This window comes from Motacilla alba, chromosome 17, assembly GCF_015832195.1.
Source record: "Motacilla alba alba isolate MOTALB_02 chromosome 17, Motacilla_alba_V1.0_pri, whole genome shotgun sequence".
Classification (NCBI taxonomy): Eukaryota; Metazoa; Chordata; class Aves; order Passeriformes; family Motacillidae; genus Motacilla; species Motacilla alba.
The window spans coordinates 9,014,556-9,037,125 of NC_052032.1; the positions used below are offsets into that span (position 1 = coordinate 9,014,556).

At 49.7% G+C, this 22,570-nt stretch overlaps 1 protein-coding gene across 2 annotated transcripts; it reads left to right on the forward strand.

Moving 5' to 3' along the window:
- The first annotated feature begins 419 nt into the window (after positions 1-419).
- On the forward strand, positions 420-14,519 carry UBAC1 (UBA domain containing 1). 2 transcript variants are annotated; one of them, XM_038156427.1, is made up of 10 exons: positions 420-837; positions 4,800-4,920; positions 5,140-5,213; positions 6,188-6,295; positions 6,841-6,958; positions 7,602-7,710; positions 8,888-9,119; positions 10,262-10,348; positions 11,031-11,169; positions 13,186-14,519. In XM_038156427.1, exons 1-10 carry the CDS (start codon positions 700-702, stop codon positions 13,299-13,301), a joined length of 1,242 nt encoding a protein of 413 aa, XP_038012355.1. In that variant the 5' UTR covers positions 420-699; the 3' UTR covers positions 13,302-14,519. The 2 variants fall into 2 exon arrangements, with proteins under 2 accessions (XP_038012355.1, XP_038012356.1); XM_038156428.1 differs by having other exon boundaries at positions 6,856-6,958.
- The last annotated feature ends 8,051 nt before the right edge of the window (positions 14,520-22,570 follow it).

Here is a 22,570-nt window from a genome sequence, read left to right on the forward strand (position 1 = left end):
GGTGCCTCCCGGTGTCCCCGGAGTGTCCGCGACCCCTCAGCCCTGCCCGGGCCGCCTCAGGGAGCCCCGAGCCCCGCGGGAACGGAACTACAACTCCCGGCATGCACCGGGCAGCGCCGCAGTCCCAGCGCGCACCGGGACACCGGGAGAAACCGCGAGCCCACAATGCAGCGGGGCAGCTCCATGTTAACTGCGGGGCGGAGCAGCCGTTGAGGAACGGTCTTAAACGTCATTAAACGTCATTAAACGTCATTAAACGTCATTAAGTGCCATTAATCGTTTATTGAAGGTTTATTAAAGGTTTATTAGGGATTCAAAACCTCAGCTGCCCGCTCAGGGGCGTGAAGGGGAGGGGGGTTCTACGCGTTCACTTCCGGAGGAGCCCACGGCGGTAGAACTACACCTCCCAGGATGCCGCTGCACTGCGCAGCATTTCCGGTTCCGGCCGCGGCGGGAGCGCCGCCGTGTCCCCGGAGGGACGGCGGGGCCCGGGCGGTGGCAGCGGCGGTGACAGCGGGCACGGCCGCGCCGGGCACAGCCAGCGCCGCGCTCCCCGCGCCGCCCGGGCCGCGCCGCCGCTCCCCCGGGCCGGGCGGGCTCGGGGTCACCTTCATGGGCGGGCGGGAGCGCGCGGCGCTGCCCGGGGCCTGCTGAGGCGGCGAGGCGGAGGGACCGGGAGCGGCACCGGGAGCGGGAGCGATGTTCGTGCAGGAGGAGAAGATCTTCGCGGGGAAGGTGCTGAGGCTCCATGTGTGCACCATGGAGGGCGCCGAGTGGCTGGAGGAGGTGCCCGAGGACACCACGGTGGAGAAGCTCAAGGAGCGGTGCCTGAAGCACGTAAGGAGCGGCACCGGCACCGGGCTGAGCCGCCCGGAGCGCCCGGAACTCCGCGGGGCTGGGGCTGGAAACCATCGGGGACCGGGGGAACGACCGCGATTAACAGTCCGGGGGAAAGGAAAACTGTCCCGTGAGGAAAACTGATTTTTCCAACGCCCTGTAAATGGCTTTGAAAAGAAGGGGAGGCAGCTCGGGTGCACAGGTGGCTGTGTGTGCTGGCTCGCTGTGCCTGCTGTCCCCCCGAACTGCCTGAAACTGTTCCATACGGAAATAAAACCCCCTCCTGGAGAGCTTTGGGTGGTGGTAGAGGAGGATTCGGGCAGAGATCACTTGGGAATGTTTGGGTCCAGGGTTTGGGGTGTGTTCTGCAGCGGTGCCGGGGATGCCCGTGCTGTGTGAGCTGCTGGGTGTGAGTCGAACTCACTCTAGCCTGGCTTGTTTGTGTGTTAGCTGGACTCACTCTAGCCTGGCTTGTGTGTTAGCTGGACTCACTCTAGCCTGGCTTGTTTGTGTGTTAGCTGGACTCACTCTAGCCTGGCTTGTTTGTGTGTTAGCTGGACTCACTCTAGCCTGGCTTGTGTGTTAGCTGGACTCACTCTAGCCTGGTTTCTTTGTGTGTCTAGTCAGACTCTAGCCTGGTTTCTTTGTATGTTAGGTGGACTCACTCTAGCCTGGTTCATTTCTGTCTCTAGCTGGGCTCTAGCCTGGTTTGTTTGTGTCTCTAGCTGGGCTCTAGCCTGGTTCATTTCTGTCTCTAGTCAGGCTCTAGCCTGGTTCGTTTCTGTCTCTAGTCAGGCTCTAGCCTGGTTTGTTTCTCTAGTTGGGCTCTAGCCTGGTTGGTTTGTGTCTGAGCACAGAAGGAAGGTAGGAACTGAGGAGGAGAAACGGCCTGCCCTGTTAGAATCTGAGTGCAGCCCCCCTGGGCTGGCACTGAGACAGCTGAGGTGTTTTTTGGGGAGATCAAAGCTCTTCTAACGCTCTCCCCGTGCTTTGAACAGCAAGGTCTTGCTGGAGGTGGCCAAAGGGGCTCTGTGTGGAAGGGAGGAGGTGCCCAGGCTGGGGAGCAGGGCAGGGAGCACAGCCTGGGCACGCTGGTGCTCCCGGAGCCCCTGGGCTGAGGGGAGGCTCAGCCACAGCTGGGGTTGCTGTCCTGAGTGACAGCAGCAGCGTGTGGCTGGTGACCTGGGGCCAGCACGGCCGGGCTGGCAGCTGCACCCCTGAGAGCACAATTCACTGACTCACATCTAGTGGTGGGGTTTGCCTTTAGAGCCTTGCAAAGGATTTTTTTTAGTTATTTTTCTTACATAAACCTGTGCAATGGGAGATCCCTGTGATTTGTAACCACTTGAATCCCATTTGAAGGGTTAAAAGTTTTATTTCCTGGGTGAAATAAAGGTGCCCAGGAACCCTTCCAGTACCTGAAGGAAGCAGGGTTTTACAGGACAAGGAGAAGTGGCTTCACACTGACACAGAGCAGGTGTAGGCACAATTTGATAACTCAGGGTGATATTTGATTTCAATCTCTGCTGCTTTGTGCAAAAATCCATCCTGGGGTGGATTTCCATGACCGTCGTGGAGATTAAATAGTTTTGTGGAGGAGGAAATTAGACCTGGAGGAATCCTGGCTCCTGCTCACGGACTGAATCTTGGTAACACCTTGAGATAGTTTCTGCAGCCAGCTCTTCCAAGAGTCTGATGAGTGTGTTCCTGAATGTCTCTGAAATCTGAAATCTTTCAGGAAGCACAGGGAGATGTTTGTAACAGGTTGCAGCTGGGGAAGGGGCCACTTTTCCCTCCTTAACCTTCGGATGCTGGCTGAGCTCTGAAGTGCCACTCTTGCTGCCTTTATTTCCCCCAAATTTGGTGTTTTGGGCTCTTTTGTTGGACAAAGAAATAAACCTCTCCCACTGGTTTTTCCCCTTACCTGTAATATTTGTTTAAACAGATGGTTTAAACCACCCAAGTTTAATAGGAGGGAGTGTCAGGCCTATTTTCAAATGTTTCTGTTATTAAAAGCAAACAAAAAAGGCTTTTTTTGTGTTTTAAAACAAACAAAACCTTGTGGTTTACCAGGATTCCAAGCTTTGCAAGAGGTGTTTGGCATCACCAGGGATTAGGATTCCAGCAGTTGCTCGGGCACCTGTGACAAATGTTTGTCCCCTGCCAGGCAGAGCAGCTTGCTGGGAACTCCAAAATTAAAAAGCAGAGGTGAGAATGAGTAAAGACATTGCTGGTCAGGGTTTTTTTTTCCATTTCCAGGGCATTTAAAATGTGAAGACAAGCCAGGGGTTTCACTCAGCAGCCTCTTTGGTGTCTCTAGTGCCCACATCTGCCCTGTTGTTCTGTGCAGTTGTTACTGAAGAGGTTGGAAGAACGGGAAATAAGAATTGGTGCCCACAGAACATCAATTTTTTTTGCTTAAATTTTTACCTGATTAGTTTTATGATTAATTACTGGGGGAAATGGAATTAGGGGGGGTGTGTGTCCACCCCAAAACCAGCCCCCAGCTGCCCTTCTCAGCTGCTCTTACCTCGGGATCTGTACCAGGAGCACTCTGAGCTGGCTTGCAGAGATGTTCCTCTGATGTCCCCAGGCATTTTGGGCCCCTCAGCAGCTCCATCACAGGAGGTGCTCCCAGCTGTTAATGTGTTCCTTGGCCTTGGTTCAGCCCTTCTTGGGCTGGAGCTCCCTGAGCAGCACTCAGATATTCTCACCTCAGTTTCAGGGAGGCATCAGAACCAAATCCAGGTTCAGGGCTGGAATCTGTGTTGGGAACAGGAGCGTTTTGTTGGACAAACAGCAAGGAGCTGAGTTTCCATCGGCTGCAGGCAGCAGGAAAGGTGGTGGTGGAGTAAAAAGGCTCCTTTGCAGGAGGCTGGTGATGAACAGCACCAAAATGAAGGATTTTCAGTGGGATTCCTGGGCTCTGTTGCACCAGAGGTGAGCACTCTCTTCTGCACACGTGGAGGAAACATTTGGAAGTGGCATTAAAAGCTGTTTGCTGTGGGCAGAGCAGGCAAGGGCAGTATGAAGTGTCCTGTTTTGTGGTGAGAACAGCAATTTCAGGTTGTTATTTCTAATCTTGCCTTTCTGGAATTGCAAGCACTTTGCTTTCTTTTTTGCACTCAAACAAATTGGAAGCCTCTAGATGCACTGATGGAATAATGTTCCTGCAATCTTTCACTGTGCATCTGGAGCCACTCTGGTGTGAGGAGGAGGCAGCTCGAGGCCTGTGTGAGCACTCTTTTTTTAGGATTTGAACTGATTTCCTGGTGAATTAATTGACATGCAATTTGGAATTGCAACAATCCATTGTATTCTGATTATTTATGGTCGAGAGGAGGAGCTGTGAATGGGACTTTAGTTCAGCCCTTTCAGCAGGAACCCAGGTTAGAGCTCCAGCAGGCAAACCTCTTGATTTCAGCTGGAAACAAGGTGTAGAAACTGCCCAGTTTAAGGTCAGAGAAACCAAAATCACTGCTGGCAGTGCCTTGTTTACTCAGAAAGTAATTAATAATTATGAGGTGAGGCAGGGAGTCTGTCCTGTTTGGACACTCCAAATGAGGACGTGCATCATTCCAGCCTTCCCTCCTGTAAAACACTGCTGCTCCTGGTAGATTTGCATTTTTATTTTGTGCAGCCAGTTTCTGAGGAGCCTCAGTGATCAGAATGAACGTTGCAGTGGGTCCTGGAGCATCCTTGCTCTGCTCCAAATCTCCTGCACTTCCAGAGTCTAGTGTGAGAGCGGTGTCCTGAGAAAGCACAAATCCACCCACACAGGCACAAATCAAACCTCATTCTCTTTAATAAAATGCTTGATGTGCACTGACCTCTGGCTTGAGCTCTGGAGGAGCCAGGAAATGATGCAGAGTTTGTACGTGGAGAACCCTGAGTGCCAAGTGCCTGAGGGGCCTCATTTGTCATTTCTCTTTCTGATCTGCGGTGTTTATTGTCTCCTGCAGTGCCTTCCTGGGAGCTTGGAGGATCCCAAAACTGTGACACATCACAAGCTGATCCATGCTACTTCTGAGAAGGTGCTGACAGACACCAAAACAGTGTTGGAGGAGAACATTCAGGACAGAGGTGAGATTGTCTGCGTTTGGATTTTATCGGTCTGGAAGGAGGAGCTTGGGTTTCATCTGGCACACTCCAAACGTTTTTAAGATTTTCTCTCTGACACAGGAAGCTAGATAAATGGAACTGACGCAAAATTCATCTCCAGGAGCAGTTGAATTTGAGGGTGTCTTGCAGAGCAGCTCTCCCAGACTCTCTAACCTGTGGCAGTTCCTCTCTCTCTCACAGATGTGCTGCTGCTGGTCAAGAAGCGCGCGCCGACGCTGCTCCCCAAGATGTCAGATGTGGTTGCAGAGGAGAAAGTGAGTCTGAAACACTTGGGATTAACTGCTGTAATGATGTGGGGAAGGGTTTCTGTGATGTACTCTCCTTGGAGAGGCAGATGCTGCTCCCTATTTCTTCCAAACTTAGAGGAAGCTGATTTGGCATTTTTAACTGTCATTCTGAGAACATTTGCCTTAAAATAAGACACACAGATACGCTCTGTGAAAATGGTATCGATTTGATCTTTGAACAAATGTCTAATAACTAAAATAGAGTTCAGCAAGTGCCTTAGTTTGTTGTAAAACACAAAGAAATATGTTGGCCTGCTGTCAGGTTGCCTTCTGTCACCCTCTACCCAGCTTCTGGGGCTGGAATGTTGCCCTTGACTGTTTGGTTGTGTTTTATTGGAGTTGTTCCTGAGGGTCAGTGTCGTAATACGACACGAAAAAATGACACGGACACTGTTGCTCTCCAGGTGAACAAAAAAGAGGGACCTTTATTTTCTGACTCCAACATTTATAGTTTTCCAAAAGTGACAGCGGATTGGAGGGTGACAGTGCCACCTCTCCAATGACACTGGACAGACCAAGAGTCCATCAATTCTCTCCTCCTCCATGAAAGAATGCAAAACATAAGTTGTTTACAGAACTGTGTGTAAGAAAGTTTATTACAAAAATACAAACATCAGAAGGCTTAACAAAGTCTTAGAAAATCAGGGTGACAGGTCAGGATGGTGTTGATGTAGTTGATGTATCACATAAACTCAGAGGTTCTCTGGGATACATCCCTGTCCCTCTCAGTGCTGGAATTTCCCTGCAGGTTTAGGTGCAGGGACTGAAAGTGGGGCAGCCCAACAGGCCCAGCTGAGCTCTGTGCTTGCAGCATGACCCTGGAGCTGTTAATCCATGGCATTGCGAGTGACACAGCACTGCTTGGTGTCTTGGGGAGGAGCATGAAACTCTGTGCTGTGCCTGCTGGGTTATGAAACCTGCTCCTGTTCCCTTCCCTGCAGAGGAAGCAGGAGCAGAAGGCTCCTGACAAGGATGCCATCCTCAAAGCCACTGCCAACCTGCCCGCCCGCAGCGTGGACCGCAGCGTGAGCCACCACAACATGAGGGATGTAAGTACTGCATCTCTGAGCTCACCCACCCACAGCCAAACAGGCTGCTTTCTGGTGATTTATTAATACTTTTTAATATATTTCACTTATTTCTGTAAGAGAAATCTAGATGTCTGTAATGTGTATTAAATAGCTTAAGGTTTAGATACGTGGTAATAAAATACCGTCCTAAATTATGATTTTAAAAGTTTTGCTTGTACTTGGAAAAAGCCTCAGAGCATACTAAAGATCTGGAAAATGTGAAGTTACGGCATTTTATTTCTTCAGTCTTAAATAATTCAGGAGTTTCCTGTGGTTCATTTCCCTCCCTTGACTACTGCCCGTGGGGTGTGGTAGAAATAAAAGGACCTTTCTGCCCAGGAGCTTTTGCTTCCATGTAACACTTCACAGGAAGGTCCCAGACCTCCTGAGAGACTAAACAATGAAAATAAAGCCCTAATAAAGCAACTTTGTGTACAGAGGGCCAGGCTGCTGCTGTGTTACTAACAATAGATACATTAAGATTCACTGATGGCTGGTAACTTCCTGTCTAAATGCTTTGACAGTTTCCTTTCTTGCAGTTCCAGACAGAGCTCCGGAAGATTTTAGTGTCTCTCATAGAAGTTGCACAGAAGTTGCTAGCCCTGAACCCAGATGCAGTTGAACTGTTTAAGAAGGCAAATGGTATGAACATATCTTTAGAGTTATTGGTTCAGTCCTGGGAATTTGTTTTTGGAGCATAGCAGTGGGCTCAGAGTGAAGTTCAGACGCCGATGTGGCAGCAAAGCTGCTGAAAACTTTGTGGCAAAAGTTTCACCTTGTAGATAAAAATCATGGATATAAAAGGTCACTTTGGGATGGGTGAAAAGTTCCATTTAAAAATTATTAGTAGGGATGGTAAAGAATAGCTGAAAATTCACAAGGATGTAGTAAAATGAGGAGAAATGGTGGCTGTTGATCAGCTTGGCCCATCCTTGAGATCTGCTATGGCCAGATCCAACTTAATTTCTAGAGAAATGCTTAATAGATCTGCAGTGAATCTCATCTGTTTCATTGTGTGGAAATGCCATGGTCGTGTGAGAGTTAGCGGCCTTTTGTTTGAGATCTTGAACACATCTGGACAAAGTCTTTGTCCTGGAAGAATCAATCTGAGCCGGAGCGAGCTGAGTGCAGCAAATTACATGATGAGGTGGCAAAGTGGGGGCAGAAACAAAAGAAGGGACGGGAGAGAGAATGGGGCTCGAACTTAACACATGCCTTTCCATTGACACAGGGTTTATGTGAGGCTGGAATGAATCTGAGCTCTGTTTTGTTTGTGTGTGTGCAGCCATGCTGGATGAGGATGAGGAGGACAGGGTGGACGAGATCGCGCTGCGCCAGCTCACTGAGATGGGCTTCCCAGAGAGCAGGGCTGTCAAAGCCCTCAGGCTGAACCAGTGAGTGTGCAGCGCTGCCTGGCACTTTAACACAGATCTGCTTTAACACACATTTGCATCTTTTTGGTCTCCTTTATGTGGGTCACCTCAGTGGAGGTTGGAGGAAGCCTGAACTCCAAGAAGTGCTGCCTCAGGCCCAGCGCAGGTGGCTCGGGGAAGGGGGATCAGGGCTGGATGTGCTCTGCAAGGTCTGGGGGTCACAGGGCTGCCAGGCTGGCATTGTTTCCAAGCATCCAACTCACATTTTCTTCAGCTTTCAAAGTCAGATTTTACAGAGGAAAGGGCAAACTTAGCCCATCCACACTGGCCTTTCAGCTGTAGAAATGTACTTTGTGCTGATCTTTAAAAAAATCCAAGAATATTGTGAAGTCCAGAGAGCAACTGCAGTAAAGTAGGAGGTTATGTAGTTCTTCTCATGCCCCAAGAACAGCCAGCTGTGCTGCCTCACTCCTCAGAGGCGTTTGTTAAGCCATTCCTGAAAAATTTTGGTGATAGAGTCCTCAACATATTCCAATCACACTTTTGCAGTATCTCAGGAAGACTTTCTCCCATGCCATCCTGCAGCTTTCGTGTTGTAGCAGAAAAGCCAAATAGGCAAAGGCTTTCTTTCCCTTCTGTGAATATGCAATAATTCCTGTGTGTCAAATGGAATTACACATTCCTGTTACCTTTGCTTTTTCTTTTCCCCCTGTTGGGAGAGGTGTTTGGGAGCTCTGAGGCTCCCTTAGCTGGAGCAGTGACACTGCACAGCCAGTGATGGTGTCACCCCATGGTGTTCTGCTCCCCTGGCCCTGAGGAGCAGAGCCCCTGGCACCTGAGATGTGGCTGCAGTGCAGATTTGGGACGTGCTTTCTTGGCAGTTCTGTGCCCAGCTGCAAACAGCCAGTTTTTGGGAAGCACAGCAGATGCTGCAGAGAGTGAGGTGACCCCCTCAGAAATGCCTTTCAGAATCTGGCTTGCAGGTCCAAGCTGGACTTGGAGCCTCTCTTTTCCCAGATTCAGAGACGACTGTGGATGCCCAGAGAATTGAGATGCTCTGAGATTTGCTCCAAAGCTTTCTTTATGAGTTTTCAGGTCCTGATGAACCCTGCATCCAGCATGGGAATAACTGCGTGCCCGTGGAGCGCGGCTGCCTCGCGCGGCGCGTTCCTCAGCGCTGCTCCCGTGTGTTTTCCAGCATGTCCGTGACCCAGGCCATGGAGTGGTTGATAGAACACGCCGATGACCCTTCTGTGGATGCTCCTCTGCCAGGTTCTGCTCCTGCAGAAGCCCCAGCTGAAGGTGCTGCCTCCTCTGCTGAGGCAGCTGCGGGGCCCAGCTCGGAGGAGGGCGGGGAGGAGGCCAAGGATGAGCTGACGGAAATCTTCAAGAAGATCCGGAGGAAAAGAGAATTTCGTCCAGACCCACGGGTGGGTGCTGCTTATCCCCTGTGGGGCTTGTGGGATTGGGAGGGATTTCATGGGCACCATGAAATCCAAATGTTTCCTTTATAATTTTCAGTGGAGGTGTTCAGGGAGTGTTAAAATTCAGGGATTTTACCTCAGGAATGCATCACTGTCTGGGATAGCAGGATCTACATGAAAGGCACTGTTACTTCTGCACCTGGAAACTCTCTGAGGGGACTGCCATGAGCTCCAGACCCCCGGCACTGCTGTGTTCACTGCAGCCTGGGAAGGAGGGGTGGCAGGACAGGAGTGCATCCTTTGGTTGAACGGGGTCAGAAAACCCTGGACTACTGCAAAGTGTCCCTGCTCCTGGCAGGGAGTTGGAGCTGGATGATCTCTAAGGTCCCTTCCAACCCAAACCATTCCATGATTCTGTGGAAAGGACAGAAGGACAGTACTGTTTTAGGGAACAAGGCAAAGTCCCAGCAGCAGGTTGAAGTCTTGCAGCAGGGACAGAAGTTGCCCTTTTTTCAGAACACAGCATTACCTGCAGTGGGAATGTGTTGTTCTCCCACTGGGAGCACACCAGGAGGGGCTCTGTGACATCTGGCACCTTGGGTTTACATCTGGCTGCTCCGAGATTTGGGTTAAGAGCTGCAAATGGATTTAATGGCCTGGGTGCAATTGCTAAACAATGAAACATTCTGGTGCCATTATCTGGGTATGTTTGTCTGAATACATCACACTCTCCAGCAGTGTGATAAATTAAAGAGGATGAAGAGAACCACAAATGCACATCAAGGCTGATCTGTCAGTGAGGTGTAAGAGCTTAGTGACAGGAGAGGGGCTCCAAAATGAGGGGTTTATCCTCATTTTCCTTCTCTTTTCTACCCCAGGTACACTTGCTCTTTGCCTTGCATTCAGCTTCCAGTGTTGAGGGTAGGAACTACCTTCGCTCCTAAGATTTTTTTATTCTTCCATAATAAACACACCTTTGATACAGAATATTTGAGAACTTGGTTAATAAAATTACTGAGTGCCCTGCACGTGGAAATAATGAGGGGGTTTTACCTCACATAAAGCTGTGCACGGAAGGTGAAGGGATATGATTGCTCTCATTTCTGTTCCAAATGCAAGATTTATTAAGCTGTGGGGTTCTGCCCTAGGCTGTCATTGCCCTGATGGAGATGGGATTTGATGAGAAGGAAGTGGTGGATGCACTCAGAGTGAACAACAACCAGCAAAATGCAGCTGTGAGTACAACATCCTTGCTGCTCCAAGGGTCTGTCCCACTGATGCTTCTCTCCCTTGAGCTGGATCATGTTTTGGTCTGTCAGAAAGTGAACTCCTGCTGAAGGTTCAGGAGCACAAATTCTGTGCCTCCTTGAAATTGGATACAAACTGGAATGACTACAAAGGGTTTGCCCTCCTCAGAGGAGCTCAGGGTCTGCGAGGCCGAGGCTGGGTTGTCAAAAAGCTTTTGAGGAACTCCCTCACCACAGTCTGAGATTGTGCTGTCCTGAGGAAGGAGAAGGTGTTCCCAAGAATAACTAGTTTAGGACAGGAATCAATGATCCAGGATAGATTCAAGCCAGGCAGTGTGTAAATTACCACCTGGCAGCAGTGCTTCCACAGTTTCTGGGATCAGAAAACAGGAAGTTTTTCCAAGATTGATTATTCCTCTGCTGTATATTAAGGAAAATTTTGTGGACGCAGCTGACAGCCAGGGAAGCCTCTCTTCAGGATCCAGTGCTGGCTGCTGCTGGAGAGAGGATATTGGGTTGGATGGTACAAATAAATGTGTGAAAAGAAATGTACAGCTCAGGCTTTAACTGGGAGAGGGAAAAGTATTTTTAAAATGCCACATTAGCAAAACTTTTGAGTAGAGACACTTTGGTTCTCATGAAATCTGACATGCCTGCTGATTTCTTTCAGTGTGAGTGGCTGCTGGGAGACAGAAAACCTTCTCCAGAGGACTTAGATAAGGGCATTGACACCAACAGCCCTCTCTTCCAAGCCATCTTAGAAAACCCAGTGGTACAGTTAGGGCTCACCAACCCTAAAACTCTACTAGGTAAGTCCTGTGTGGGTTGCTGCTGGATTTGCCAGGAGATCCAAGCAGAGGTGATGGTGACAGCCCCCTTCAGGGGACAGGGGCAGCTCTGGAGCCTGTTGCTCGCTTGCAGCAGCTCTGCTGTTTGTTTGCTTCATCCTGCAGCTCAGCTGAACCCAGAGCAGGCTTGGGGCTGTCCCAGGAATGGTTGTAATTCCCCAGGATTACACTTGCTGAACTCAGAACTTGAATAGCTGCTGGCTGCAATGCTTTGTGGATTTAGGAGACCTTTTGTGTGCTCCCTTTGGCCACGAGGGGAAAAATCAGGAATGTCTGTCTAGAACTCTGATTATTCCACAGAAAAAACAAGACTGTCTCCAGCTGTGCAGCTCCCTGTGTGTGAGGCCTGAGCACTGAGACAGAAGGGAACTTGTGGAAAAATATTCAAACGAGAAGGTTGAGCTAAGGCTTTGCCCATCAAAATGGAGATAAAATGGGAAAACACCCTTCCCCTTGCTTGAGTTTGAGCTCTGTGGTAAAGTCTGTGTGCTCAGGGGCAGAAAGGCTGTGGGCACAGTGTGTGCCCAGCTGAGGAGCCTGACAGAGCCTCAAATCCCTGAGGAATTGCTCTTTTTGACAACACAGAGTGATCACTGGCTCTGTCATGTAGATATAAAAAGTTTTGCATTTAATCTTGGGCTTCAAAACTTACTTGAAGCAATGCTTTTAAATAAAGGCTGTGTGCACAGCTCATTCAAGAGAGCCTTTAAAAATACTACTTTAAATGTAATTAGGAGAGTTTGCAAGCCTTTAAATAATTCAAGAGCAGAACCTTCCCACTCTTGATTTCTGAACAAATGGTCTCTTCATTTCCAACAGGGGTTCCACACTGCAGCTCAGAATATAAATAGAAAATGAAATGCCATTGTAGGAGCTGGTGGAGCTTGGATGAACATCAGAGAGTAAATTCCTAATGATACATCTGCAAATTGCTTATGTCACAGGTTTTAATCATGAGGCTTTGAGTTTCATTAGCTCCTTCCAGAATATCGATGAATCTTTCGTTTTAAGCTTGTGGGTCTGTGTTAAAGAAAATAGTTCAAGTGCTGAAAGGGGAGATCTGGATTTTATTTTGGGCTTTCCTGGAGGCAAGTTGCATGACCTTGAGCAAGGTATTAATGAGGAGCCTTTCAGAGGTGCTGGGCACTTCCAGCTCCCACTAATGGCCCTTGAGCTTTGTGCAAGTGGGAAAATTAACCCTGACCTTGGGCCAGGCTCTTACAACACTGACATTTTGGTGACTGTGCAGCTGCTTTTTTTGTCCCGTTCTGTGATGACTGACTGCTGTCCAGGAGCCCAGCTCAGTGGCTGGCAAAGGGCTTCAGTCAGTGCCTGGCCCATTCCTCTGCCAGACTGGCAGCTCAGCTCTTGCAGTGGCTGCCTGGTTCCTTCAGCATGAGTAGAAGAGTCAAAACTAGAAACGGTACAAGAAAACAACAGAAAGCACACAAACAGCAAAGCTTATTGTAAAGACAGAATATTAAATATTTTGGACCACTTAGCACAGGGAACAGGCAAGGGGAGACTGTGCTTTCCATGAACTGTCTTGGTTAAGTACCAGGGAGGAAAAGGATGTTGGTGCAGGAAATCCAGGCTGGGATGTGGAAGAAGCTTTGGTCAGAGGAGTGGAGCTGCAGGAGACCGTCCAGGAATGGATAAATTTCATGGCGTGATCCTGGAGGCAGAGGCCTGGACACATTTGTTAGGGCTTTACCTTTTCGACCCCATGTCCTTGAGGTTCTGTGGGCTGGCCTGTAATCCAGGCTGAGTATTTAATCACTGTCTGCAGGGAGTTTAGTGCTGAGAGGGGAGGAAAGCACAAAGCCTGCAGCGTCACCCAGCCTGTGGACCCTTGGGAGTGCACAGTGTGCATCCCCACCATTTCTGCCTGTGAGCTGCAGCTGTTTCTCACTGCCCTGCTGTTGAAACCTCCCAAACACTGAAGGACTAACTGTTGCCATCCCTATTTCTTGGCAGCCTTCGAGGATATGCTTGAAAACCCCCTGAACAGCACTCAGTGGATGAACGATCCCGAGACGGGGCCGGTGATGTTACAGATCTCCCGAATCTTCCAGACACTGAACCGCACGTAGAGGGAGCTGCCAGTGCACTGTGCCACTTCCCCCTGGCCCTCACTCCCCCTCCACCTCCACGGGAGGCTGCCCGGATGGTTGGGAAGGGGTGGAGGGAGGGAGGGATGGATGGGGGAGATCCTGGCTGGAGGGGTCTCTCACACGAGAGCTTTCGTAGTTATGGCCAACAGGAGTGAGTTGCCTTGTGGATTTAGTGTTAGTGGAAGAGGTTTGAGGATTTGTTCATGTTTTCAGGTCTTAGGTTTAAAATAAAGTATATATATTAAAAAAAAATAGGAAAAAGGTTTTGTGAAAACACTTAAGAATCTGATTGTTGGAAAGAAATATTGCTCGTTCAAAAGGCCTGTGACAGTTTTCTGGCCAGTTCTGCTAGGATCTGGCTGGTGTTTACAAAAGGTCACTGACCACTAGCATAGGATTATTAATCATCTCCATACAGTATTAATTTATAGCTCTTATCAAATTGCAAAACTGCTTTTTAAAAAATAAAATAAAAATTGATTCTTAGGAAATGTTTTTTAAAAGCCCAAATCTTGGGAGAGCAAGCACATTTCTATCTGAGCTTGTTTATCTGGCATTCTAATTTAAGCAGAATCATTCAGAGATGGAATTCTAATAAATAGCATTACTTTTTCCTATTTATTTGCTGCGTTAGTGTTGTTGCAGTCCCACTGGGGTTGTCCTTGCAGGAGGTTCTCTGTCAGGTACCATAAAGGTGCAGGATCTCTTTCACCACAGAATTCACCACATCAAGACTTGGATTCCCGAGTGGCTGCAATTCCTAAGCTCACACTCTGCCATATCCCATTGCAAGGAGGGATATCTTCACACAGTGGGGTTTTTTTTTTCCCATTTTTATGTGCACAGTTTTGGCAAGGGGCTTGCTTTTCCAAAAAAAAAAAAAACAAGCAGCTGAATTGCATGGGGGGTTGCTGGGGTTCTGTAAAGCAGCAGAACCACACAGGTTTTTATCTTGTTTAAGGTTATTTAAAGCACGCTTGAAATTGCTGTCTTTGAGTTAGAGGTGAGTTTTTCTTTATGCTTATTTTTACCATGGTCATACCAAGAATGTCAGGCTGGGTCTCTCCTATTTTGCCAGAAGACTGACTTGAGATTTCAGAGAGGAATTCTGAGCTATTAGGAACAGAACTCACTGTGGATATCCAGCTGGTGTTTATGACTGGGCTCTGCAGGTGTTACTTTTTTAGCAGCCTGCTACAAAAAAAGGGTTTATTTTCAACTTAGTGCAACATGATTGTCATCTGTCATCGTCCCTGCCATGCCTTGAGCTTCACAGCCCTGCAGGAAAGGCACGAGAGGCAAATCTTGCAGAGAAACCAGCTGGAGACCCTGTGCTCAAACAGCACCAAGGTGTCCTGTCAGACAGGGAGATCCTGAGCAGCTCTGCAAGGCACCTCTGAGGTGTGGGAGGCATTTATGTGCTCTTGGGTTTTTTTTAAACAAAAATGCAGCAAGATGCAACCCGAAACCCCACAACAAGTTTTGGCCTGAACTTGGCATCTGCTCTGTGCTGTTAAGCAGCTGAGGCACTGAAGTTGCCAATTTCTCATAATTAATATGAAGGGTGGGGAAATCAAAACAGCCTGAGATTTTATCTTCTCTTACTATCCCAGGATTCTTTTTTTTTTTTTTTAATTTTGTAATTTCATATTAAGCTTTACAGTTGATGACTGCTGAAATATTTACTTCTACATTTAGAAATTCCAAGCTTTATAGAGATGTTCCTTCTGTTCAAATTGGACAGTAAAACCATTTTTTGTGGGCTCTTGCTAAGAATAGACTGACAACATGACACGAAATTATAACCTTGTCCTGTAACTGAAGCCAGGAGCCTGATCCTGCACCCCAGCGAGCTCAGCACAGCTACTCATGAGTAGCTGTGGCTGAATATTGTGGTCTTATAAAATGTTTTGATTATTTAATATATATTTTTTTGCTTACTCCTGAAGTTTTTTGCCTGTAATAATACCAGAAGACTCTCTTACTTGAAGCTCTTAATGTTAGAGAGAAATGTCCTTCTCTACAGTCAGGATTGTGGTTAATATTCCTTTTAATGAGTGTTTTTAGAAGGCAGAGTTGGGAAAAACTACCCTGTAGTTTGGTGGGATGTTTTTTTTTGGCTTCTGAATGGATAAGGAGAGGTTCAGACTGAGCAAACAGATCCTTTGGTGCAGCTGTGGCCCTCGAAGAATGGGAAGGCTTGGGAAATGCTGGGTTTGATTTCAGGAGTCCGTGGTTGGACTGTGGAGCTCAGAGGGGTGAAAGTGCTCAGAGCTGCCTCCCTTGGAGTGGCAGCACCCCTCAGTGCCACCAAGCTGGGAAAAGCACCAGCAAACAGACTGTGCTTATGGGATGGAAGGTGAGAGTGCCCAGGTTCAGCAGCAGCAGCTGGGAGACCCTTGGGATAAAGGAATTCTGCACTTCAGGGTGCTGGGAGGCTTGAGGAGATGTGGTAATTTCTGGATTTTGTTACTCCAGAGCTCAGCACTTCCACGGCTGAGGTGTTGTTTGGGATGGCTTTAACAGAGCCCTGCTTGGCTTGTGAGAACTGAAGTTTGCAGTGGCCAAAAGCTGAAGGAGACCAGAATTTAGGAGGTGTGGTGTTGATTTAAAGGCAGCAAAAACTCCCCTGAGGTTGAAGGAATTGCTCCAGACATCAGTGGTGCTGGGGTGTGAATTACAGCAGGGCTGTGTCCCATCACCCCAGGCCTGGGACTGCTGCTTCATCCCAGAAAATGCAGAGGGGAGTTGAGTCCAGTGTGCTTGGAAAGGCACAGACTGGCCCAGTTTCTACAAAGCCTGCAGAAGCTGAGGTGGCACCGCTGTGGAGCTGGAACGTGCAGCCATGGGGCACAAGGAGTGTGTGAGGCTCTGCCTGGTGAGGAGCTGTGCTGTCCCTGGGTGCAGGACTGGGGGATCTGCCCTGAGGCCCAGTGAGAGATCCCTGAACACACAGGAAAGATTTTTGTTAAATAAACCCAGCAGGTTTTGTGAGGAAGAACTGCTCCCAGCAGTGAGGATTTACAGGCTCAGGTCCTGTGCTTGCACCTTGGCTGTTCATGTTCCAGCTAGCACAGACTTGTCAGAGTTAATTTTCTCTTCACGTGGTCAAGGGAGTATTTGGAAGCCTGGGAGATGGAGCAGGACAGGGATGGGGTGGTGGGTGACTAATAGTGTGATTCTTACAGTTCCTGCTCTCTGCCCCATTGGTAGCCAGACAATCTTGTACCTTTCGATGTTGCAGGCCTCTTGCAAGTAGCCAGCTATTTATTGAAATATATCTAACTTATAATCGTGTCACCAAAACACTGATATTTTTAATGGCAATGTACTATGTGGAAGATTGTTCTCAGGGCCTCGTATTTATACTCTCTTTTTAGGGGGATGCATTTAAAGGGATGTATTTGGAAAATAGGCCAGTGGCTACTTTACAGCTTGGACCTTGATTGTCCTGACCTGTGAGGCTGAGCTAGTGTGACTCCTGCTGAACCTCTCTCCCTGGTCCAGCCCGAAGAATCTGCCATTCCTCCTCTCCTGGGGAGCAGGGACATGAGTCCTCCTTTAGGATTGCTGCATCCCTCCCTGGGAGTGGTCCCACGGGGTCACCCTGCTGGGCTTTGCAGCGTTTCAAGGCCGTTTGTGTTCTCCGTGCAGCTGCAGAATTGCCTTGCACAGTTCCCAGAGCAGCCCTCAGGGCATTCCTCCTCTGGGAAGGTGGGAGCTTCTCTCCTGCATGAGTTCCAAGGCCTCCAGCTCACGGCTGCTTCTTGGCAGCCCCTGTCACAGACCTGACCCAAAGCTTGACCCCCACCCTTTCTTTTCCTCCTCTCCTGGAACCAAACTTGCATTTCAGAGATTGATTTTCATATCCAAGCAACTCTTGAGTGGTTCTCGAAATCCTTTTTAGTTAGGACTGTTACAATTACTTTTTTTGAGGCGTTCACACCAAAACGAGCATCGCACCAAACGAATGTATAGCAGCACTGTCAGCAGCCATTGCCCGTGGAAGGGGCACGGGTTACTGTGAGCTCTGCTCCAGCGGCAGTTTTCCCGAAGGCTTGTGCACAGGATAGCCAGTGTTTCATCCAAAGGAACCATCCCGGTTTTCTACTTTTAATAATAAATGCCATTTTTATTAACCAACAGAGCAGCTGCGCTTCCAGCTGGTGTTTCCATCCAACTGAGAGTCCTGGAGCTTTGGGGCTGCAGATCCTGCCTGGATCCCCCTCTCTGGGATGGCTCCTCCTTGGAAGGATTTGTGCTGCCTGTGGCAGGGCAGTGGGGGGCAGTCCCCACCTCCCTGCACGGGGTGTTACGTCCACGTGAATGTTCTCCTGGTGGTTCTCACCTCCATCCCCATACCCAGTGTAGCAAAAGGGGTTTTTTTTTAAGGACCTCTTGCCCTAGATTTGAAGATCTTCAATGCAGATCCTGTTTGCAGCATGTGAACTTCAGTAAAAATGTAAATGCATTAAATTCTTACTGAATTTGGGTATAGTTTTATATCGAGCTCTGGGGAGAGGGAGGAAATTGGATCACGTTTTAAACGAAGCCCCACGAACCCAAATGTCTCTGTTGCAGCAGGTAACAGAGGCCTGTAGAGATTTTTAATTTGCATATTTTTATCATGGCTTAATGAACTGTACACGAATGTGATTTGCTACCCAGCACTTCCCACGAGGCAGCACCAGTAAAATTACATCGCGAGGTACTGACTTCACATTTTCTCATTTCACCTGTGTATACAGCAATTAGGTACTGCATAGGATAACTTTGATCTGGCTCTGACGCCGGCGTGTGGCATGCACAGCTCTTCCTAAGGTGTAACATTACTTTTCTGAAGCTTCAACTAGGGCAGACATCCCTGAGCCTGTGGAATTCGGGATTCATTCTGGCCACGCTCGCCTGGGTCGCTGACCTCTCCCGAGCAGGAAAACCAGCAGGATTTGCTCCCTGCAGAAATCCTCCAGGCCAAAAGCAAGGAATGCTGCTAATTTGTGATCGTTTTAAGCAGTTGCTGCTCTGAAATATATTCCTGGAAGTCGGGGAGGTGTTGGCAAAGCCAGACCTGTTCAGCCTGGAATTGTTTTGTGTGGAGATGTGGAACCCACGGCCGGGGCTGGAATGAATGCTGAGGCTTTAAACCTGCTCACACATAACCCCAGACACTGATGTTGTGTGTGCTGTACATTTATAATATATCTTCAAAATAAAGTTTTTTGATTTATTACAAGGTGTTCGGAGCCATCATTTGCAGGAGCAGCAAAGGTTTGTGGATCCACGTTGCTCAGTGTTCCTTGTACCCGCAGGTTGCTGGGGTTGTTTCTCAGAAAGTGGGGTGTGAGAGCTGCTCATACAGAGTTGGTGCAGGAAATCCTGGCTCAGCAGCTGCTTTTGCACCTGGGAGGTATTTCTCTATTTTTCAGGAAAACTTGCACTTTGGGGAGATTCATTGCAAGGGTTTTGTGAAACACAGTCTGGTGATCCCCTGGGATGTTCCGATGCCGCTAAGATGGATTTATCTTGACAGTTGTTGACTGACAAATTGAAATCTTTTCTTTCCCAACAAGGGAACCCTCATTAAGGAAAACAGCTCCAGCAAGCAGCAGCTGCTGGGATGCAGCAACTTGCACGTGACGTAACCAAAATTCCCATCTGGCTGTCGTGGTGCCAGCTGTGGGGGATTGGGAAGCACTTCCAAGCCTTGGCCCTCTCTGTGGGTGCCTTGGAGGCAACTGATGGTGGTGTAAAGGTGTGAGTTTATTTCTGTAAAGGAGAGAGAATCTCTAGAGTTCATTTGGGGTTTTTTGGCGGTTGGGTTTTTTAATTAATTAGCATTTTCTTCCATGTTCAGGGCAAGGAGCCTGCCAGCAGCCTGTTTGTTTAGCAGCTACTGCTGAGGAGTTCAGAGTGATTTTCATAGTGTCCCATGAGAGGTGGAGGATTGGAGTGTGAGACATCAAAATGCTGCTTGTTCAGATCACGTGGGTAAACATGGTGGTGTTAAATGCAGGTGGTTGTGGTGTCAGGCCCTAACTCAGATTTGCTGTAATGCCCAGCACAGCAGCAGGACAGTTCAAAGGTTTGGCTCTCCACTAATTTACAATTAAAACAAAAAAAATTACCTTAAAGCAGCTTGGGGATGTATCATTAGCTAATGACACTTGTGAATCTGAACTGGTACAGCAGGTCTGGGCAGAAATCCACACCTTAAGAATGAAGAAGTGCTGCTGTGTGTGTGGCAGGAGGGGCTGGAATTGGCGTGTGCTTGGCAGCTCCCGGTGTGCCCTGGGCGCAGGGACGTGTCCCGGGGTGCTCCAGTGGGGATGAGCAGCAGCTCCAGCCCAGGAGCCACCTCCAACAGGGCCCAAATCCATCACAGAGGGCAGGGAAGGGAAGCACAGGTTGCACTGGGCTGTGGAGAAGCAGCTTGGTGCTGGCAAGGTGAGCCATTGCTGACAGCTCAGCGGTGTGGCAAGAGTCGTTCCCAGCGCTCCGTGGGCGGTGTGCCGGTGCCATCCCAGGGCTGGGTTGGGATTTCTCCTTCCCTGTGTTCACTCTCTCCCATGAATTCATGGTCGTGGTCAACACTGCCCCTTAAAAAGGAGCAGAATATTGTGCAATTACCCATCAGCTCCTCTGGACAGGGTTCCAGCGACTGCCCAGAGAAGCTGTGGCTGCCCCATCCCTGAAAATGTTCAGGGCCAGGTTGGGCGAGGCTTGGAACAACCCGGTCTGGTGGCAGGGAGTGGAACAGGATGGTCTGTAAGGTCCCTTCCAATCCAAACCATTCTGTGACTCTGTGGAACAGATGGAAGCAGCAGATGCTTCCCCTGGGAGCTCCTGTGCCCTGACAGCCCAGTGAGCTCAGACCAGGCTGCCGTCCCCTTGGTGACAATCCTGTCATGTGCTCTCCGCTTGATCATGCCTTTCTTTAAAATTGATTTTATTATAAGAGGAATTGGCAAAGGAAGCAGCAGCTCTGGAAGCTGCCGGGGATGATTTGGTACAGGGAGATTGGGTTTGGAGCAAAATTAAGGGAGAAATTACTTTCTCTTGTAATTCAAAAGCTTTCATTTCAGCTGTAGGCCTCGTGAGCTGGATGTGGGTCCTGGAACACGGCTGGAAGGAGGGCAGGGCTGCAGCGTACGTGTGTGAGCTTGGTCCAAGTGCCAGCGAGTGTGACCTGAGCTGGGACACAGCCCGAGCCCTGCGGATCCAGTGTCACCAGGAATCCAGGCCCTGGTGGGGCAGGGGGAGGGACTCCAGTAACTCGAGATGTGCTGGACCAGACCACGCTGGACTGAAATAAACCTGGAGAGGTGACCAGCTCTGTGAGCCAGGGCCGTGATTCAGATGCCTGGCAGAGGAGCTGGTGCCCAAATAAAAGGGCTGAGTTCAGAGCTGTGATGCCAGGGGGCCACTGGTGGCTCTAGCAGCACATCCAGCTGTGGTGGGCTGCAGGTGGGATGCAAACCCCACGTGGTGGGGTCCTGCACCAGCCCTGCACCCCGGGATGCAGCAGTGCAGCTTCCCCAGCGTCACAGGGAGAGTCCCAGCTCTCCAACAGGTTTTGTTACCCATCCATCAGCAGTTGCACAAGGAGCTCTCCCACTCTGGGAAGCAGCGTGGGGCAGGAGCTGGTTCCAGCTCTGGGTGCACGCTGTGAGCAGTGGCTGCGGAGGCCTCACTCCTAATCCCTGGTGAGAGCTGCTGGAGCCTCTTGGGGCTGTGCAGGTGTGTGTGTGGCTGCTGCTGCACCCCAAGACGGAATTATTCATGGCACACTTGCTGTGCGTATGCATGATGTGGTTTCCTGGCTTTTATGAGCCGTAGCTCGGGCATAAACCACATTTATGTAGCCGTGAACCTCTTTTTGTCCTCTGAGGAAGGGAATCTGAGCCCGGGAGTCACGAACCCGCAGCAGCTCCCATGCACCCCAGGTTTGGTTGAATTATTTATTGAGCTCCTCCTCGATGTGGCTGTGCAGGACAGCCCCTGGAACTGTGAAGCCCCAGGGCTGTGCTGACCCTGCTGCTTCAGCCATGCACAACCTCAGCCCCTTCCTGCTGTACAAGGGCTGGAGAGGAGTTTGGAACAGCTCTCTGGATTTCTTGGCAGATGGGATTAGATTTTTCACTCTGTCCCCATGGCCTTAGTGGGGGTGAGGCTCTGGGAGCTGCTGGACCCCCAGAAGCCCCACACAGCTCCTCCATGACGTGTGCAAGAGAAGGGAACAGTTCAGACCTTCAGAGTCATCCTTCAGAGGACACCAGCCGGCTGTTGCCATGCTGTTGGAGTGGCGTTGCAGCATCCCTGTTCCATCTGTGTTTTCCCCTAACAGGAGCTGGTTGCCAGGCTGCCTGGGATGAATCATGGGGTGCTCTCTGCCTGTACCCCCCCTACTCCTGGCGTCCTCACAGACAGGCACTTAACTCCCCTGCTCCCACACATTGGGAGCATTCACCAAAAAAAGAAAAAGTGCACAATCCCCCCCTGCAATCTGTGCTTTGGCCTCCAGTGAACCTTCCCTATCCCTCCTCTCCCCTTTCCTGTCAGCGAAAAGCAGCAGCCCACTCCTCCTGCCAGCCCCTCTCCCCACTGCAGCAGCCCTGCTCCTGGTGCAGCCCAATCCATAAGTGGTTTGAAGTATTTCCATGCAGCCCAGGTGTCTGGAAGTAGAACAGAGCCCTGGTGGTGCAGCTCTGGCAGCCACAGCTTCCCTGGTGCCGTCACTTCCCGGGCCGAGCACTCACTCAGATTCCCATGGGTGACCGTGGGCTGTATTTATAGTTTGCTGGGCTAAAAATAAAAGCCCCAAGTGTTGGGTTCCCTGGTCCCAGCCTCATGGAAGGAGGGATGCCCAGGAGCCCCCGGGAGGGGTCTGGTGGGGGGTGTTGCCTGGGGCTGTGATGCCTTGGGAGCTGCTCCCATGCAGGGTTGATTAAAAGTTTATTTTTTGGAGATGATGTAGCTGCTGCATCACTGGCTGCTCCTGCTCAGCACAGAGCCTCGTGCAGGATTCTCATCCCACTAAAAATACTTCCTCTGCCTCATCAGGCTCAGTCTAACAGAGCCCGTGAGTGGAGGGGATGGAGCCATCGGCGCTCCTGGCTGTGGCTACCAGATGGCACGTGAGGGAGCCCTGCACGGCCCAGCTCTGAGAAAATGTGCTGCCAAATCCCTCTGAAAAAAGGTCTGTGTGTGCAGCATTGGTTTGTGCTGGTGCTGAACCCCCCGTGTGTGTG